The sequence below is a fragment of the Sminthopsis crassicaudata genome, chromosome 2, assembly GCF_048593235.1.
Source record: "Sminthopsis crassicaudata isolate SCR6 chromosome 2, ASM4859323v1, whole genome shotgun sequence".
In the NCBI taxonomy this organism is placed as follows: domain Eukaryota; kingdom Metazoa; phylum Chordata; class Mammalia; order Dasyuromorphia; family Dasyuridae; genus Sminthopsis; species Sminthopsis crassicaudata.
This window is the reverse complement of record NC_133618.1, coordinates 640,879,107-640,896,421: the sequence shown is the minus strand read 5'-3', so window position 1 is coordinate 640,896,421 and position 17,315 is coordinate 640,879,107. Positions and strand designations below refer to the sequence as shown.

The 17,315-nt window shown below is 42.2% G+C and overlaps 1 protein-coding gene across 11 annotated transcripts in view; it reads right to left on the bottom strand.

Moving 5' to 3' along the window:
* Positions 1–17,315, bottom strand: part of JMJD1C (jumonji domain containing 1C) — a 175,019-nt gene that overhangs the window by 24,286 nt on the left and 133,418 nt on the right. For 7 of the 11 annotated variants that reach the window (XM_074296616.1, XM_074296619.1, XM_074296617.1 and 4 more), the window contains 7 exons: positions 12,172–12,298; positions 11,120–11,263; positions 10,721–11,027; positions 8,477–10,611; positions 6,553–6,725; positions 4,086–6,283; positions 83–284 (listed from right to left, as the gene is read on the bottom strand). In XM_074296616.1, coding sequence (XP_074152717.1) covers positions 83–284; positions 4,086–6,283; positions 6,553–6,725; positions 8,477–10,611; positions 10,721–11,027; positions 11,120–11,263; positions 12,172–12,192 — 5,180 coding nt within the window. In that variant the 5' untranslated portion in view covers positions 12,193–12,298. Of the gene's footprint in view, positions 1–82; positions 285–4,085; positions 6,284–6,552; positions 6,726–8,476; positions 10,612–10,720; positions 11,028–11,115; positions 11,264–12,171; positions 12,299–17,315 lie in introns of those variants that run through there. The other 4 variants (XM_074296622.1, XM_074296624.1, XM_074296623.1 and 1 more) reach the window with 4 other exon arrangements.

The following is a 17,315-nucleotide window of genomic DNA, read 5'->3' as shown; positions in this document are numbered from 1 at the left end:
CAAAGCTCACGGTCCAAGGGTTTCTCCCATCTTCCCCCAAGAAAGAACATGCTTCAATTCTTACCCAATCATTTCTACTTACCGTCGGAAGTAGTAAAATCTGCAGAACACAGGAGAGTGAGTAGGTTCTTCACCTTTTCTGCTCCTAAAAAGTCTGCATTCTCTGCACTTCTGGAGATTGGGACCTATTTCACAGCAGGAGTCATCCTGCAGAAAAGACTCTCCAGTTTGCTTTAGCTTTTTGACTTTACGCCAGTCTTTTAGTACGGAACGGGGGACGCCAGCTGTAATAACCACACAAAATATGAATTACCAAGATTATGACAATACAAGATATGTAGCTAAGAGAAGTAAATATAATACAGCCAATTGAAAGGTACAAATGATTGAAACTGCAAGTTTCCTATTTTACTGCCCTTAAAAAACGGATGTGATGCCGGTCACTAAAAGTACTAAGGATATCATATTGCCCCCATATTGACTCAGAAAATCACCTATTATCTGTCTGACTGTACTTTTATTTTGTTAATCTCTTTCACTATGAGCTGGTATTTGAAACCTGCTCTAGAACTGAGAAAGCTTAAGAAACCTCTTATAAATTGTATAGTTCCATATAATTGAATAACAATAAGCACAATTTGAACTCAGAGAAGATCTGTAGAACACATTAGAAAATGGAAGATTTAAGATTCTAAATCTCTTACTAGAATTGGCATTATCAAATAATTGTGTTGTTGAAATAACTATTCCTTCCTATCTATAGAAATTCTAAAATTAAAAGTGCTTCCTAATTAATGCAGATAGAAATGTGGTTTGCATGCAAATAACTGATACAGTAAGGAAAAATATTCTGTGATGTAAGACATATTAAAGATCATAAAAGCACACTTCTAAAAGCAAAGAGCATTTCTTAACATCCAAAAGAAAATTATAATTCCAAAAATCATGTGTTTCAGTTCCATTTTCTAGGATAAAAAGATGGTTTCACTTGGGCAAATAAGAAGGAAAGGGATTAAGATACATACACACATGTGTGTGTAGTAAGGATATGTGTGATGCAACAAAGATCAGTGGGAGCAAGACGCAACAAAAATGCTATCTTCAGAAAGCTATCATAGTCTTATCAAGATTATTAGTATCTTTTTTAACTAGGAAAAGAATGAAAACATTCTAAAGGTTAGAAACAAAAGAACCCAATTCACAAAAATTTTATTTTTCTAGTATTTAAAGGAAAAACAAAAAACAAGAGTTTTAAGTCCCTAAAGACACCACCCATTGAATCTGCCATTTTGACTTCTAAAAAACACCAGAGCATCTCTTGTTGAAATGATTACATCTATTCCTCAAAGTAAGTATAGGCAGATCCATTCAAGATGCTTTTGCGTTAAAGCAAAAATAGAAACTCTTCAATGTTACTTTTGAAACTTATCATATGCTTCCCATTAAAAAGAAGCTACATTTTCTGAATCAAAGCCCATTCATAATGGAGAGCAGAACAATATTCTAATCCTGAGATTTTATCTCGTAAGACCTTGTAGGGTTGATTTTTTCACATGAGCTCAATTGTTTTAGCTAAAGCCTTGACTGAATTTTCTCCCATCTTATCTGTCTACTCATTGTCAGAGAAAAAGTACAGTTGTGGAAAAAATAAGCACACTATGTTTTAACTACAGGGTGGCCCATTTAAAAGAGGCCCCAGTTGTGAGCATTTCTAGGCTCTGTGCCTGGATTTTCCTCAAATTTTCTGCTCTTCTTGGCTGCCTCTAAATTATGGCAAGAAGCCACTTGGATCTGTGCACTTGGGAGTGGGGGATGGGGCTGAGATGAGGGTGAGACTCAATCACTGAAAATTTGATTAAAGATTTTTGATGGGGTCTTCACAGATTGGCTATTATTTCCTCTTACATCATTCGACTTCAAAGTGAGAATTCCTTCACAGCTTATATTGTTGTTTAGTCATTTCTCTGTCGTGTCTCTGGGACCCCATTCTGGAGTTTTCTTGCCAGAGATACTGGAGTGGTTGATCATTTCCTTCTACAACTCATTTTACAGATGAGGAAACTGAGGCAAACAGGGTGAAGTGACTTGTCTAAGGAAACACAGCTACTAAGTGTCTAAGGCCACATTTGAATTCGGGTCCTCTCAACTCAGGACTGCCACTTAAAATCTACTCATAATCTACACTAAAGATCTTAAAACTCAGAATCACAACAATACTGCTTTATTACCAACAGATTTTTAATTTGCTAAAGAGATTTCCAATCATCTGGACCATTCTTTTTAACTTTGAGCAAGACAGGTGAACAAAATAACTAAATTGTCATTTAGATCAAGAATCGGACTAAATGATCCACACATATCATCTCAGTGGAAAAGAGCAGAAAACAAAAGCTAAAACAATGGCTGTCAGAAAAGGAAGCTGTTATCACAAAGAGCCAGGATAGCTCCATCAAGAATGGACACGGCAGCTTAATGCCCTTTCTTCATTTGGCAGGGTTGCTTGTCCATTAGAATGTGACAGCTAGTTTCCTAAATGTTAGCTCAGCCATTTCAAACTTACAAGGTGGAATGATACAGGTTAGCTAAATGATAGTATGGAGAGATGGATTCAAAGCCAAATGAGTAATTGCCCCAGACTACTGACGTCAACAGAATCAACTTAGAATGTCTTTTAATGAAACTGAAGCTAACCCACTGGATCAAAGAATCATATCCAGAAAGATGTCTTCTCTGAATCTAACCAGACAGAACTGAACTTTGTAAATCTAAGATGGGGAGAGTGTGCCTCCACAGGAGCTCATCTGAAAAAGATTATTAGTATCTTTTTAATTGGGAAAAGAATGAAAACATTCTAAATGTTAGACCCAATTCGTGAAAATTTTATTTCTCTAGTATTTAAAGGAGAAAGAAAACAAGGAAAATCTGGCATTTTGACTTCTAGAAAACACCAGAGCATCTCTTGCTAAAATGATTACATGTATTTCTCAAAATAAGTATACAGGCAAGTCCATTCAAGATGCTTTTGCGTGAAAGCAAAAATAGAAACTTGTTGCAAACATGATCTTAGCAGTGTTACAGAACAGAGCCAAAGCTAGCCTGAGACCTGTGGCTTGCCCAGATTTGGGGAGGTGACAGTCCTATTTCACATGGCCAGGTCAGACCTCCTCAAGCTCTGGGCACCTCTTTTAGGAAGGAACTGGATACTGTAAATGCCAAGGAGAAGAAGGCAGGGACAAACAGGATAAAGTGCCATAGGAGCCAGCTTCACCTCAAGGCAGTGGGGCTGACCCAGCTGCGTTTTCCCAGTATGCCCACACAAGAAGCCTCATTCTGGGGGCTGCCTTTGGAAGCAGATAAGACCCAGAAGAAGGGGGAATCCTAGAAGGAGCAAGCTCATTGGTTGAAGTGGTTCTTCCCAGAAGCCCTTGCATTATCCCACGCCCATTCCCTTGCATATTCCATATCCCTTGCAGGCTGCTAATTGAGGTGGGCTCCTGGTCAGATACTGAACCAGGCAAGATGATGCCCATGCGCCTTTGTGTCTTTGAGAGAGGAGATGATCATAACCTGTGAAGAGCAAGAGCTCTCCTCTACCAATCCCATGAGGGAAGCAAGAAGAGCGTTCTCTAGTTTCACTTGACAAATAAGGAAGCTCAGACCCAGAAACAGAAGGGATCTGTCTAGTGAGAGGAGAACACTTCCCTTCCTACACTTCAGGGATTTGTTATCAACGAAACTTTTAAAAAGGCATTATCAAGCAACCCTTTTCAAAAGAAAAAGCTAAGTTAATGAAACTAAGAGTAAAAAGAGTGAAACAATCAATAAATGTCAGCCATAAATTATATTCAGCTTGCTCTGCCAACAAAAGTATTTTCCTGATCACACACACACACAAAATCATTAAAATTATCTTTAAAGCTAAAAGGATACTCAAACAAAAAAACATCCTATGGTCATCAGCAATGACTGTGGTGTACTATGGAGTTAGAGAGTAAAGACCAAGCACAAGGTGGGAGGGACCCCTGACCCTGGGGGATGTTCTCAGCCCAGCCCCACCCCGCCCAACAGGAAGATGGTACACTCACCGCTGTTGCTGCTGCTTGGCAGCTTGAGCTTGTTCTTCTCCCGAGAACTCCTGCTGAGAAGGCCGTTGGGCCTCATTTCGTCTTCGAGTTCGCCCTTTCTCTTCTGCAAGTCGTTCTGCTTCTTTTTGTAGGTGGGCTTGGGCTGGCGCTTGGTCCTCTGCTCAGCCTTGCTCTCGCTCCCATCTGAGTCTCCGCTCTCAGAGCCGGACTCGTAGGTCCTCTTCAGCTTCCTTCTGCTAGCTTTATCATCTCTGGTGGCCTTCTCTCCCGGGACCTTACTCTCCACGCTGGTGTGTAGCTCGCTCGATGTCGAGGCTATGAGATTGACAGAGCACGGCTTGATCATCTCGGACACGGTGCTTCCTGGATTCTCCACCCGGTTAGTGTTTTTGTCTTCTTCTGAATGTCGGGTGAGCCAGGCCTTTTTCAGCTTGGTGTGGTAGTTGGGCTGGCTCTGGGAGCTCTGCCCACTGCTGACGGTGTGCGCCTTGTTCCCCAACATACTGCGGCCAACAGGGATCTCGAGGGCAGTGAGAGCCGGACCCGCCAGGCTTCTTCCAGCAAGAGGCTCGGTCTCGAAGAGACCACCGGTTTTAAACTGGGCCGCAGCCAAAGCAGCCTTATGTTTCTTCAAGTGGATAAATTCTGCTGAGCTGGAGAATGCGGTGCTGAGCTGGGCTGCCCTGTTGGCCTTGCTAGCAGCTGTGGAGATTGACGGCATGATGCGGCGTTCTTGCGAGTGGGCTATCTGGCCGATGGTCCTTGAAGAAATGTACTGTAGAGATGCAGGGGCCAAGACCGGAGTCGATAAGGAGTAGGTTAACTCTGAGCTACCCCAGCTGGAGGTGCTGCTGTTGGAAGTGGCGACAACGGGAGTTATGTCTGCTTTGGCGTTGCACGTAAAACTGGTGGTGATAGGCACAAGGAGGGGGCCAGAGACGCTGCTCTGTGAAGCCTCGTAGTTCTTCTCATACTGGGCGTGAGAAAAGCTGGAGTTAGAACTGGGAAAGAGGAGTCTCCCGGGATCTCTGGCTTCCGCTGCTTTCCAGGGATCTGCTACACTCAGGCCGGTCAAGGACCTCTCACTGACCCGCTCCCGGGGCATTGGCTGCATCGCTGGCACGCCTTCGTACTTCATGCTTGAAGAGGGACGTACAATGACAGAGGCTGTGGCGGCGGCCAGCGACTTCCCGCTGGGCTTCTCCATGTGCCACAGGGACTTCTCACTGCCGAGGGAATGAGGAGACCGCCACATTTCGGACAGGCTCTGGTCGGGGGCGAGCTTGAAGGCTGCCTGAGCATCTTTTGGCTCGGGAATTAGAGTTGGAGGTTTCTGTAGCTCTTGGAGTTTTGCACCAGCATTTACTGGCAAAACTGGAGTTAAGGTCGGGGGGGAAAGGCTGCTATAGGTGGCTTCCTTTCTTTCCAGACCGGGATGGATCGGTGGGTGAAAAACGGGTGCTCTGTGTAGCGCAGGCATATTCCGCATGGGGTTCGAGGAAGAAACCGTCAAATGGGTCGGACTGCGACAGTCAGCTGCAAAAGTAGCCATGGAGTGCGACGGGATTTGCTGGGGAAGCTGCTCAACCATCTTGCTTCCCAGGACTTCGCCCTCTGGTTGGTGTTTAATCAAGGGCGGGGGCTTTGAAAGTGACATATACGAAGTCAGTGCTTGAGGATTGGTCACTGTAGCGGCAGGGTTACCCAGTTTGTCCATGTACAGGGCGGTTATCTCTTTGGGTGGGAATGCTTGTGGTGGTTCATTCACTACACTGTTTGATATAGTGGTATAATAGTTACTTGGTGGTAAGGTCTGAGGCGCAGCGTGCTTCATTTTATACATTGCCATAGCACGGTCCCCATCTTTGTCTTGCTTAGAGGTTTGGGCTTGAGGGCTGGAAGAGGCCAAAGGATTCATTCTGGCATAATTTTCTCTCTCTACCTCGAGAGTCTTCATCTTGGTTGTGAAGGGGGCAACATCAATACTTTCCTGAAGGACCCTCTGGTGCTCCTCTTTATACGGATTCAGCCTCTCTCCACTCTCCTGAGGTGGCCTCTGTAACTGAGCCATCATTGGATCCACATAATGCCTGTGTAAGTGACTGTTGTTTCCAGCCGCCATTCGTTCCAAGTCATTCTTGGCTGCTGTGGGTACAACAGCCCGGAGAGGGTCGATAAAAACGTTCCTCTCCAATTCTCTGTAAGGAGAAAACCAGACACGGGGCATTCTTAGTCACTTTCTCTTCCATAAAAGTTTCTATTTGGTAAAAAATAAGCTGTCATGCCAGTATAAACATTCTTTGTAACACATCCCATAATGGTACCCAGTAAATCAGAACATAAATTAAAATAAAAGGAACTCGACTTTTTTAAAGTCTAATTTTGTGGCATTAATTTAAAATGCCTCAGAATAAAAGGAAGCACATAAACATAAGGTATTTAAAAGTCTTAAGCTTGGCAAACTTACTCATTGTGATGATCTACTAACGTTTTTGACAACGGTGGACTAGAATGAGTTGTCATTTTAAGGGGCCGTTGCGGTTCTGCACTGGATGGCCTGACAGGAATGTGACTCAGTAACCCAAGACCATCAGCAGAGGTCACAGGGGTGGGCTGATGTAACCAAGGACTGGGAGTATTCTATTACAAAAAACAAATCAAACTTCAGTTACCACAGGAAGCTAAACACAGTCGAAGAGTAGGCCTGTAACAGCAGTATGTATACAAAAGAGTATAAACTTTTAACAGATCATGTGCACAGCAAGATCTCATGACATAATTGATTTGCCACATGCCTTTAGAGATAGCAACTTAAGGTCTGGTAATAAATTATTTACTTATAAAAGTTTTTTCTTTAATTAAAAATTTTAATTTACCAAGGGTAAAATTATGGATTAACTATTTTATACACATCGAGAAGACACAGTTTATATAAGCTTTCTGAACACTCAAAACTACATAATTCATAAAATAACCTGGTACTTGAAAAGTACTTCATAGGAATTCTAAGAAATATGAATAGGTTTGTCATTTGCCACTCCTAGTCTATGGTTTTTTGGCTTAAGTTTTAAATAACAATCTTTTAATACTGGATCCATTTCATATAATTTTTAAATGTACCTTCAAACTCAGAATGAAAATAAGATGAATTTATCGTAATCATACTTCACCATGTTACCAAATAAATTAAAAACTGAATTACTTTCTCTACTGTCAAACACATAAAGTACCTATCTTAAGAAAAATTCATCTTTCTGTGTCATTCATCAGTGACACTCTTCCATGACAATTTATGGGTTAATTGGCAAGGTGAAATAGTAACAAGTTTGGATCATAAATTTGGTTCACTGTATGTAGACAATACAAAGTCAATCTGGTTAATTTACACCTGGTTCCCAAAATGATTATTCTTAAGAGGAATGGCCAAGAACTGTTGAGATTTTTGAGCTTTGCAATTCCAAGCATCATAATTTTACAGCTCAAGAGACTTGAGATCAGAGTTTAAATGACTTGATTCTAATACTAAAACAACACACAATTGAAAAGCAATTAAAAATCAAACAGAAAGTATATTGTGGCCATTAAACACATTAAAAAACAACCATAAAAATTCTTAAGGAGGGTCCTAATCAAGATTCTCTAAAATGCCCTCTAACCAAAACATAAGAACTTATTATGACAGAATCTATTAACTATAAAAGCATAATAACATTGTATTCTTTACAACATTTTAAAATATATACACAGTGAATTAAAAACAAAACAAAACAATGTCTTGGGGCTAGGATTGGATCTCATTAAAATGGACTCTTGACCTTATACACAATATTTTTTGTATTTAATTTTTATAAATACTGCCCCATAAAATTTGATTTGCGTAGTTCTTACTAAGTTCTCACAATAATTCGGTCATTAGGCCTATGGTTTCAAACTCTGAATCCAGGAGAGACCTTTCCCCAGGCTCCTCTCAGATGTATAAGTAATTCTCCTTTAAAGCATAAACAAAGGATTAAACAGTTACATGGACTAACTTGATGGGGTCTATGTAGCTATGCTGAAAGTGATCTAACTTACTATGTCACACCTAACTTAAAAGTTATAACATTTTAATGAGACTGTATGACACAGAGCAGTGAAGTAGCAACAAGCCTGCAGTTACAAGAGTTCCTCTCAGTTTTCCACTGACCCAGTGGGGCTCTGGGCTGTCATCTCAGAGGTTTCTTTACATCAGACTCTACACCTCCAATCTGGTGATAACCTGTGAACAAACTACCTTATCTTCACTGCCTTAGTTTTATCTCCTCTGCCACTGGGTATAAACTCACGGCACTGCTGAGACTAGGAGACTCAGGCTTGCCAATGTCTGTCTAGAAACCATCAAGGTGACTTACCCTCTGCATGGGGGCCTCGGGATTCACTTGGTTCTCCCACTTAGAAGAGGGTATGTTGACTCCTGGGTAATTGTGGGTCCCGTTAGGATACTGCCAAATAATTGGATAGAGTCCGAGCTGATTAAAGGAGTTGGGCGGATGTGCTTGTCCAAGGAGATGAGGTGGTGGATGCTGTAGCATCTGCGCCTGCTGTGGTGGCTGCTGTTGCAGCTGCTGGGCTAGCTGCTGTGGTGGTAGCTGCTGTGCTAGCTGCTGAGCTAGCTGCTGTGGTGGTAGCTGCTGGGCTAGCTGCTGTGGTGGTAGCTGCTGGGCTAGCTGCTGTGGTGGTAGCTGCTGGGCTAGCTGCTGTGGTGGTAGCTGCTGGGCTAGCTGCTGTGGTGGTAGCTGCTGGGCTAGCTGCTGTGGTGGTAGCTGCTGGGCTAGCTGCTGTGGTGGTAGCTGCTGTGCTAGCTGCTGTGGTGGTAGCTGCTGGGCTAGCTGCTGTGGTGCTAGCTGCTGTGCTAGCTGCTGTGGTGGTAGCTGCTGTGCTAGCTGCTGTGGTGGTAGTTGCTGTGGCAGCTGCTGTGGCAGCTGCTGTGGCGGTAGCTGCTGTGCTAGCTGCTGTGGTGGTAGCTGCTGTGCTAGCTGCTGTGGTGCTAGCTGCTGCTGTTGTTGCTGGTGTGCTAGGGCTAGGTGGCTCAAGCTGCTGGCGTGAGCAGCCTCTAGCCGTGGGTGGCCACCCATTAAGGGGGCTGGAGGCACTCCAGGTAACACTGTCGGAAGCAAATGAGGGTGGTGAACGGGAGGGTGGGGAGGAGGGGCAGTGTTCAGAGGATGGGTACTGATAGGAGGCAAAGGGGTTTGGTTTGAAGAGCCAGGCATCAGGTGGGGAGGGGCACTTAAAGTAGGTTGATGAGCGGTGGAATTGAGACAAGTTCTATGGGATGGAGAATGAAGAGGGTAAGAATGCTGGTTTAAGAAAGATGAAACGTGATTATTTCCTGTCTCTTGCCCAACAAGCGCAGGATCTCTGTAAACTGTGAAATGCTCATTTTTATCGATGATAAGAGGACTCTTGGTTTCTAACGCATTGACACGAGTCGGAACTGGATGAAAACTAGATCTTGGCAAGTCATGTTCGGTTTTATTTGTCAACCTTCTGTCCCCCATGCCATGGCCACTATTTGGGAAGCTGTTCTTAGGTTTCAGAGAGTCAGGAGAATGAGTGAGTTTGGGTTGAATAGCATCAAGTAAAGGATTGGATTTTGGTTTCGATGCATCGGCTAAAGAACCGAATTTGGACTTCAGAACCTCAGGGGGTGGACTTCGCTTATGCAGTTTGCTGTCATCGGTTAGAGAAACTACATTTAATGAAGTACGGTAAGATCCGAATAGATTTTTATCTTTTTCAGCACTCAGATGCTCATTTACAGCTAATGGGTTCATAATACTGGACCCTGCCAAACCTGATTTGTTAATGCTGCTAACCCAGCTCGTTTCAGAATCCTTTTTCCTTGGTTCTAAATATTTTGCATTGGGAAATACAAGCTTGGATTCGCTACCAAAAGTATCCAGTTTCTGAAGTGGCTGAAATCCAAAGATTCTTGTGGAGTTGTCCTGAGCCACCTTTTCTGCACCGGCTTCATTTGTAATATCAATAACACCCTTTGGTGAAACTTCTTTGGGTGCAAACTGATCCTTCGGTAAGAATTCCAAAGGACGGGCTTTCTCTGCTTTGCCGTCCTGTGTGGCATTGGGATCATAAAAGAGAAATTCATCTGAGGCGCTGAACAGAGGCCTGTCTTGCAGCTCAAGGCTAGCTGGCTTCAGAATGTCTGAACCTTCACGTTTCTTTTCTTCTGGTATTGGACCCCATGAAGACTGACGAGTTACTGTTGCTTCCTCTGCCCCCTCACCACGCTGGGATTTTCCTTCATCTCCATTGATATTAGAATTGTTTATATTCCTCACATCACTTTCAGGAATGTGCTGAAAAGGTGGAATTGTCATTCTTTTATTTGTATTTTCTGAGTCACTGCTGTCAGAATTGTCTAAAATGTGGTCGGCTCGAAATCTCTTTAAAGCTAGCTTCTTTTCATCCCCTTCAATTTTTCTTCTTTTGTTAAGAAAGTGTTTGTTTTTGCCTTTAAGACTTTCTACAAGAGGAAAAACATTAATTTTAGATTCCAGTGCAACATAAGTTTTTAACATTTCTATTTTATTTATTCCTTATAATTTTTCAAAAAAGGGAAAATGTACTCCTACCTCCACGGCCAAGGTAATCAAACTTATCGTCCTTCTTCTCTTCGTCTGGCATGGTACTATCTGAGCCTTTTCTCTTGTTCAGTCGAATGTTTCGATGCTGCTGCTGTGGCTGCTGCTGCGGTGGCAGCGGCGGCTGCGGCTGCTGCTGTGGTGGCTGTTGTGGCTGCTGCTGCTGCTGCTGCGGCGGCTGTGGTGGCGGCGGCTGCTGCGGTGGCTGCTGCTGCTGCGGCGGCGGCTGCTGGTGGTGTTGGTTCTGGGGGTTCATAGCTGATCTGGGGCTACTGGCTTCAGCCAGTGTAGAAAGATCCTAAATATAATGAGATGACAGTGACCATATATGACATGCTTATATGTATACAGATTAAGCATAAGGACATTACACTGGCTATAACTACCTACGTGAACAGTGGTGCTTCTTAGAGCAGATTGAGAAGTACGATGTGACGAGATGCCAATATCTTCTCCTTTCAACAGAGAGGGAACAACATCATCAAGAAAGGTCATTTGAACCATAGAAGGATCAACATTCTGTGGTTCTGGCACCTGGTTCATGAAACAAGAGGCACCTTGGGTCAGTCACTTTTCTCTGTTTGCCTCAATTTCCTCATCTGTAAGATGAGGTGGAGAAGGAAATTGCAAAATGCTTCAGTGCCTTTGCCAAGAAAACCTCAAATGGGGACACAAAGAGACATAACTGAAAAACAACTGAAAAACGACTGAAAAACAGCAACAAAAATTGTTAACATCTAATCAAGAATTAAGGATTTAAAAGTGGCTTGTCCATGGTGTCCCAGTGACTGAGGCTGGATCTGAACCCAGATCTCAAACATCGATGTCAGAGGGCAAGAGTTCCCACAAAAGGGCCCAGTGGGCTTTGGCCCCTAGGGGTCACCAAGACTTGGACATGACTGAGCAGCCAGGGACCACTTTCCAACTCCAGGCCACCCAGCTGACTGGAAGATGCCCTCCTGGCCCTCAAAACAAGCCCTTTTAAATCCTTTATTCTCAGCTCAACTTAGGGTAGCTTTCATCTAAAGATCACAAGGTACTTTTACAACAAAAATGATTTAAACCTTCTTTTGCTTGTTTATGATAAAACTCTACTACCCTAGCTGGTAAAGTGGCAAATACTACATTTCTCTGTTACATGGAAACAAAAGAGGCTCTATTTGTGAATGAATAGGCCCAAGAGATTCGCGAGATCTTACAACAAAAATACCTATTTTGCTGTTTTAATATATCAAGTATACATTCCATTCTTTGTGACTTCTGAAATTGTAATAAAACTCACTAAGAAAAACATTTTTATTTGTCCAAAAAATAAAGTACTTGTTAAAATTCTCATGAGAGTTAAAAAATAAAAATCAGAACTAACTTATACCATTATGTACTAGAGTAGAAAACGTTTTAATTACCAAACTAGCTTTATAAATATTGGCTAAAAGCTTTACCTGGTCATTCGTAACAATCATGGTGTGGAAAAAGAGGTCATGGTGAATAATTACACCAGCAAACCCCCGGGTGGCAGAATCTTGTCCGTATAAGTCTCACTCCCTTATCAGTTTAAAGAAAATGGACCTTTAAAGGAAATATAAAGAGAAATTTATCACCGAAAGTCATGACTTAGAAGTGCATTCCAAAGCACATACTTAGGTTTCATTAAAAAAATTTAAATATATAAAAAATAAAAAACAAACTTAGGAAGGCTAATTCCCAGCTATTTTGGAAAAGAAGTGAAAATTTCCCCCCCTTGATCTGGAGTGGATTCTGAGGTTACTTGTGTAAACAATCACAGATTATTCAGTTAATATTTAAGAACTTTACACCACAAAGCTAAAGCAGGTGGTTCCTGCAGTAGGCCCTAGTGGATATTATACCAGTTGCTTCAGGATCAAGTCTTGTCTCTAACACCTGATAACCCGGCAACTTTCTAAGACTGTGCCAGTCAACTATGTAATGAAAAGAGTAATCCTCATCTGAAAATCGTGAAAGCAATGAATTTACAGGTTTGCTGAAAATACTTCCCTGCCCCATAACTATCATCAAAGATGAGAATAGAAAGAGCTATCAGAAGAAGATCCAATCCAAGACCCTCACTTTACAGCAACTATTAAATGACCTGTCTGATGTCACTCAAGCAGTTAACTGTCAGAGAAGTAGGATTTGAACCATGGCACCTGGCTACCAAGCAAATCAAGGTTCTTTTTATTGATTGAAAATGTCTTCCTAGGAAGAAAATGGAAAAAAAAATGGTGGTCTAGAAGCTGTCAAACCAATATCTGCACATTTACACTTTAGGACTGGAGAAATAATTCTGAATTGGGTATAGCTGGTTCCTGTAGTTGAATTGCAAGCCTGTTCCCTAAATGATTGTCTGTTTGGAAGCTGAAAAATTATTGCCAAAATCATCTTAATATAATATGTCCATGTGAGCACACATAGTTGCGATGCTGAAAGCAACAAGCCTTGGATAAAAGAAACACTTTGTACTTGGTAAAAGAGAATAACCGAGAATTTAAAAAATGAAATATTTAATTCAGCTGTAACTAAAAAACTTTTTTTTTAAAATAGTAAAAGTTGAAAATGCATGAAATTTCTTTACAAGAACAAAAAAATATAATTATTCTCCTGATTAAAGGTGACAGAAAATGTAATTGCTAATCAATATCCAAATACACAGCATTTCATAAATCAATTGTCAAACTAAACACTAAGTAAAGAAATTTATTAAATTTTTTCTCCAGAAGTTAGTTGGATACCACAGGTATAGTATAGGTACAAAGAAGTATTCATCTGAATTTAATTAAACCATCAATCTGACCAGGAATAAACTGAACATTAATCAGGAGAATCAAATTTTAAACTTTCTCTAGTAATATTTCATTGTAAGCCGCAGATGACATTAAAAATCAATTCCTACTTTTGAATTGAAGATTGTCTCATGCCCTATAATCCAGCAACCTTAGAAATTGTCTTCTGCCTCTGACATACATTAGGATGTTTTTGCTCTTCCACCCTTAAATTCAGTCAGCCACAGATAATAGCTTTCCATGGGCACCGAGCCATGGGAAATCAGGAGCAGGTTTCTGCAAAGAACGCCCTTGTCCCTACTGCTACATCATCCTGTTCTTGCCCAATGCCTTTGATTCTAGATTGTTGTTTGTCCTTCCTTCTTGAAAAGGACCATGACCCTAGGGAGGTGACGCCACCACACGTTAGTGTATTGGATTTAAGGGAGGGAGGTTTGTGTCTGTCTCCCATTCTCCCCCAGAGCCAACTGGGACTAGTGACCTGATACCAAACCAATACTGGGCCTTCTCTTGCAGACTGCTGCTCTGCTTCTCTTCCAGTCTCCAACTCTCCAGTGGCCCAGATGCCACAATTCAAGAGGAGGCCTTGTGCTGGTCCCCTCGGACTCAGAGAGAAGCCGCATCGCATATCGCTGTTTCACAGCTCGGGGGGCTTGTCCCCCATACCAGATTCAGGGCCTTTGCACGGACTCCCCAGCTCCCTGACTAGAGAGCACCCTCTTTACTTTGGTTTATAGAACCTTTGACCTACCCACCCCCAAAATTACTTTGCACTTCTTTTGTGTATATTTGTCATTCTCCTCCAGAAAAGAAACTTCCAAACCACAGGCAATTGCTCTGGTCTATCTATGCCCAGGGCCTGGCGCCGGGTGTGTTTCCCTGAGAGTGTGTACAAGGCGATCACATGGGCAAAGAAGCAGATTGCCTCGCCTTCCATTTGTAAGCCCTCAGCTTATACCTAAGCTAATCCTCTCATTTTGTGGTTGAGGCAAAAGGTTTAGGGAAAGTGAAGAAGGCTTGCCAAAGGCCACATGCCAGAGAAAATGCTTAACTTCCTAACAAGAAGAATGATTCCACCATGGACTGGTCGGCTTTGGCAGAGTGATGGTCCCTCCCCTTTCCTGGGGGTCTCTTAGAAAAGACTGGAGTTTAGCAAAAAGCTTCAAGGAGGATTCTGAAGAGCATGAGTTCTTACTTTGGGAGGGAGGCAAGGGAGGCCGCACAAGGCCACCTGCCTCATTTTTCCCCTCCAGAGCCATCTGGGTCCAATGGGCAAGACAAGCAAAGCCTCCTAAATGGTCTCTCTTCTCAAATCCATCCTTCATAAGCAATGTTAGCAGTTAAAACACAGTCTGACCAAATCATTCCCTGGACTAAAAATTTTCAGTGACTCTCAACTTGCCTGTGGGACAAAATACAGCTCCCATAATTTTCCTTTAAGACTCTCCACCGTCTGGCTCCAAGCTGACTTTTAGTATTATCCCACATTGCCCTCTTCTCTATGTATATGTATTAGTTTAGTCAGTGTTCCCCCAATACAAGATGTTAATACAGCATCGGATGCCTTGGGACTGTTGTACAATCCATCATACTTGCCTGGAATTCTTTCAAATCATCTCCCCAATTCCCCCTTTCTTTAAAGTTGAGCTCAGGTAATTCTACTTTCAAACAATTCCATGGTCCAGTTTGTTTATTAGCTGCTTTGGCTCAAGTTTTCCGAAATGTGCTTTTATTCAAACCCCCCTTCCCTTCTGTCAGTTTTGATCTTTTGGAAACTTTTATTCTGGAGTTCATCACATTCTATGCCATATAACATGTGTTTGCTCTGTGTTCACAAGGAGGAGGCCTATTTCTCACTCAACATCTAGAGTAAAGGGGTGGCGACTGATTTACTCAGCTTTCCCAGATGCCTAAGCAATCAACCACAGGTCTCAGACTAAGTGGCTTAACGGCCTTCGAACTGCACCATCATGGCTGGCTAAGCCCAGGAAACCTGGCCACTGTGTGGAGGACAACTAGAAATTATCTGGAGAGTGGGGAGAAATGGATCCTGAAGATCAGAGCCAGTGTGGCACTGCAGGACAAAGGTGTGTTTTCGCGTAGCTCTTCGCCAGGATATAGGAACATCTCAGAGCACAAGACTTGGAAGGTCATCTCTTCCCCCAACTTTTCCCAGGGCTTCCTGATGACTAAACTTCCACAACCACAGTGAGGCCGGAGTTCACTAGAGAGAGATGATAAAGTTGACCCACCTCTTCCCTAGTTAAGAATTTTCCCAATCAGAGGCTTGACCTCATAGCTTTTCCTCTGAAATAAATTCCCTAAAGATGAAACAGAAGAGAAACAAGGAATGGGGGAGACCCCTTTAGCCTAAATGAGTTCAATGGCTCTAGAAGGAATGGCAGCAGCACAAAGTCTTATCAGTAGCAGGCATCAAGGAATGAATCCAAGAACAGAAATTCATTAAGAAAAACGATCCCAAAGAAGCCCATTTGGGACCACTCCCACCAGTCTCTTTATCTGCCCTTTATAAAGCCATATCCCAATGTCTGGAGATTCAGAAGGGCTGTAACCACTGCTCCAGAACACTATTCAGAGGCTCAGGTATTATTTATTAAAACATTTTTTTGAAAGTACAAATTAATAGTGTTTAAAAGATTGCTGATTGATTGGTCATCAGGTAGTTATTGACATTCTATCATAAACTGTGAATTCCTTGAGAACAAGGACTTTATATTTAATGTACATGAAATTGTTAGAGAAAATGACCAGATTGTATAACATTAAGTACTAATTGTGTTAAGTTATGTCTATATAGCAGGTGCTCCAGGACAGAATTCAGCACCTTTAGAAACTCCAGAAGTCCTTTTTATCTCACAACCTCAAATATCAGGAATAAAGGAGAAACCATGAATATTACAACAAAATAGATTCCACAAAATACACACACTTAAGTTTCTCTGCTTTATATAGGAAGAATTCTGTATTCCTTGTCTTTGAGCTTCTGGCCTTCTTAATTCTAAACAGTTATCAGGTTTCCCAGATTTCAATAGATTAGAAGCACTGAAGTAGAAGGGCAGAATCTAGGTATTCTAGATAAAAAGACACAGGAACCCTTTAGAAGCACGAGCCAATGCAAAAAGGGAAATCGAGTGGCCAGGTCAGTACCATGGAAAGCACCTTGGATTTGGAGGGAGAAGATTTGGATTTCAACTGTCACTTAAGCTCACTGAGCCTAATCTGTAATATGGGGGAGGGAAATGTATATTGTAAGCATGATCTGTGACGGTCCCCCCAGATGGCAGTTTAATTGTGTTTTGGTTCCCTTGAGTTTTCCACAGGGAATCTTCCTAATGTGCCAGGGGTCTTGATGCCAAACCCTGACTCTTAACTGTTCTCATACAGCTCCCTCTCTATATCACCCTCCTGAGTAACCTTCTAGTCTCTCCTTAAACTTTTCTGTGAAGGACTGGTAACTCATTCCAACTTACAGACTGCTCTGTTAAAGAAGTTTTTCATTTATATTAACTGAAATTGCTTCTTGACATCTTCTAGCAATTACTGTTCCTAATTCTGTTCTCTGTGGGCCAAGAAGGACAAACTCAATCCCCTTTTCTAAATTAGACCTTCCCTGAGTCAGAGAGAACCACGACTTTGCAAGGTTTAAACATCCTCTCAGCAAGGCAATGATGAGCACAGTCAGACCTCATGGGATAAAACATCCATTTTAGACCCACTGATGCTTTATTACAATTTAGGGAGTTAATCCTAATTCTAAATCCCAC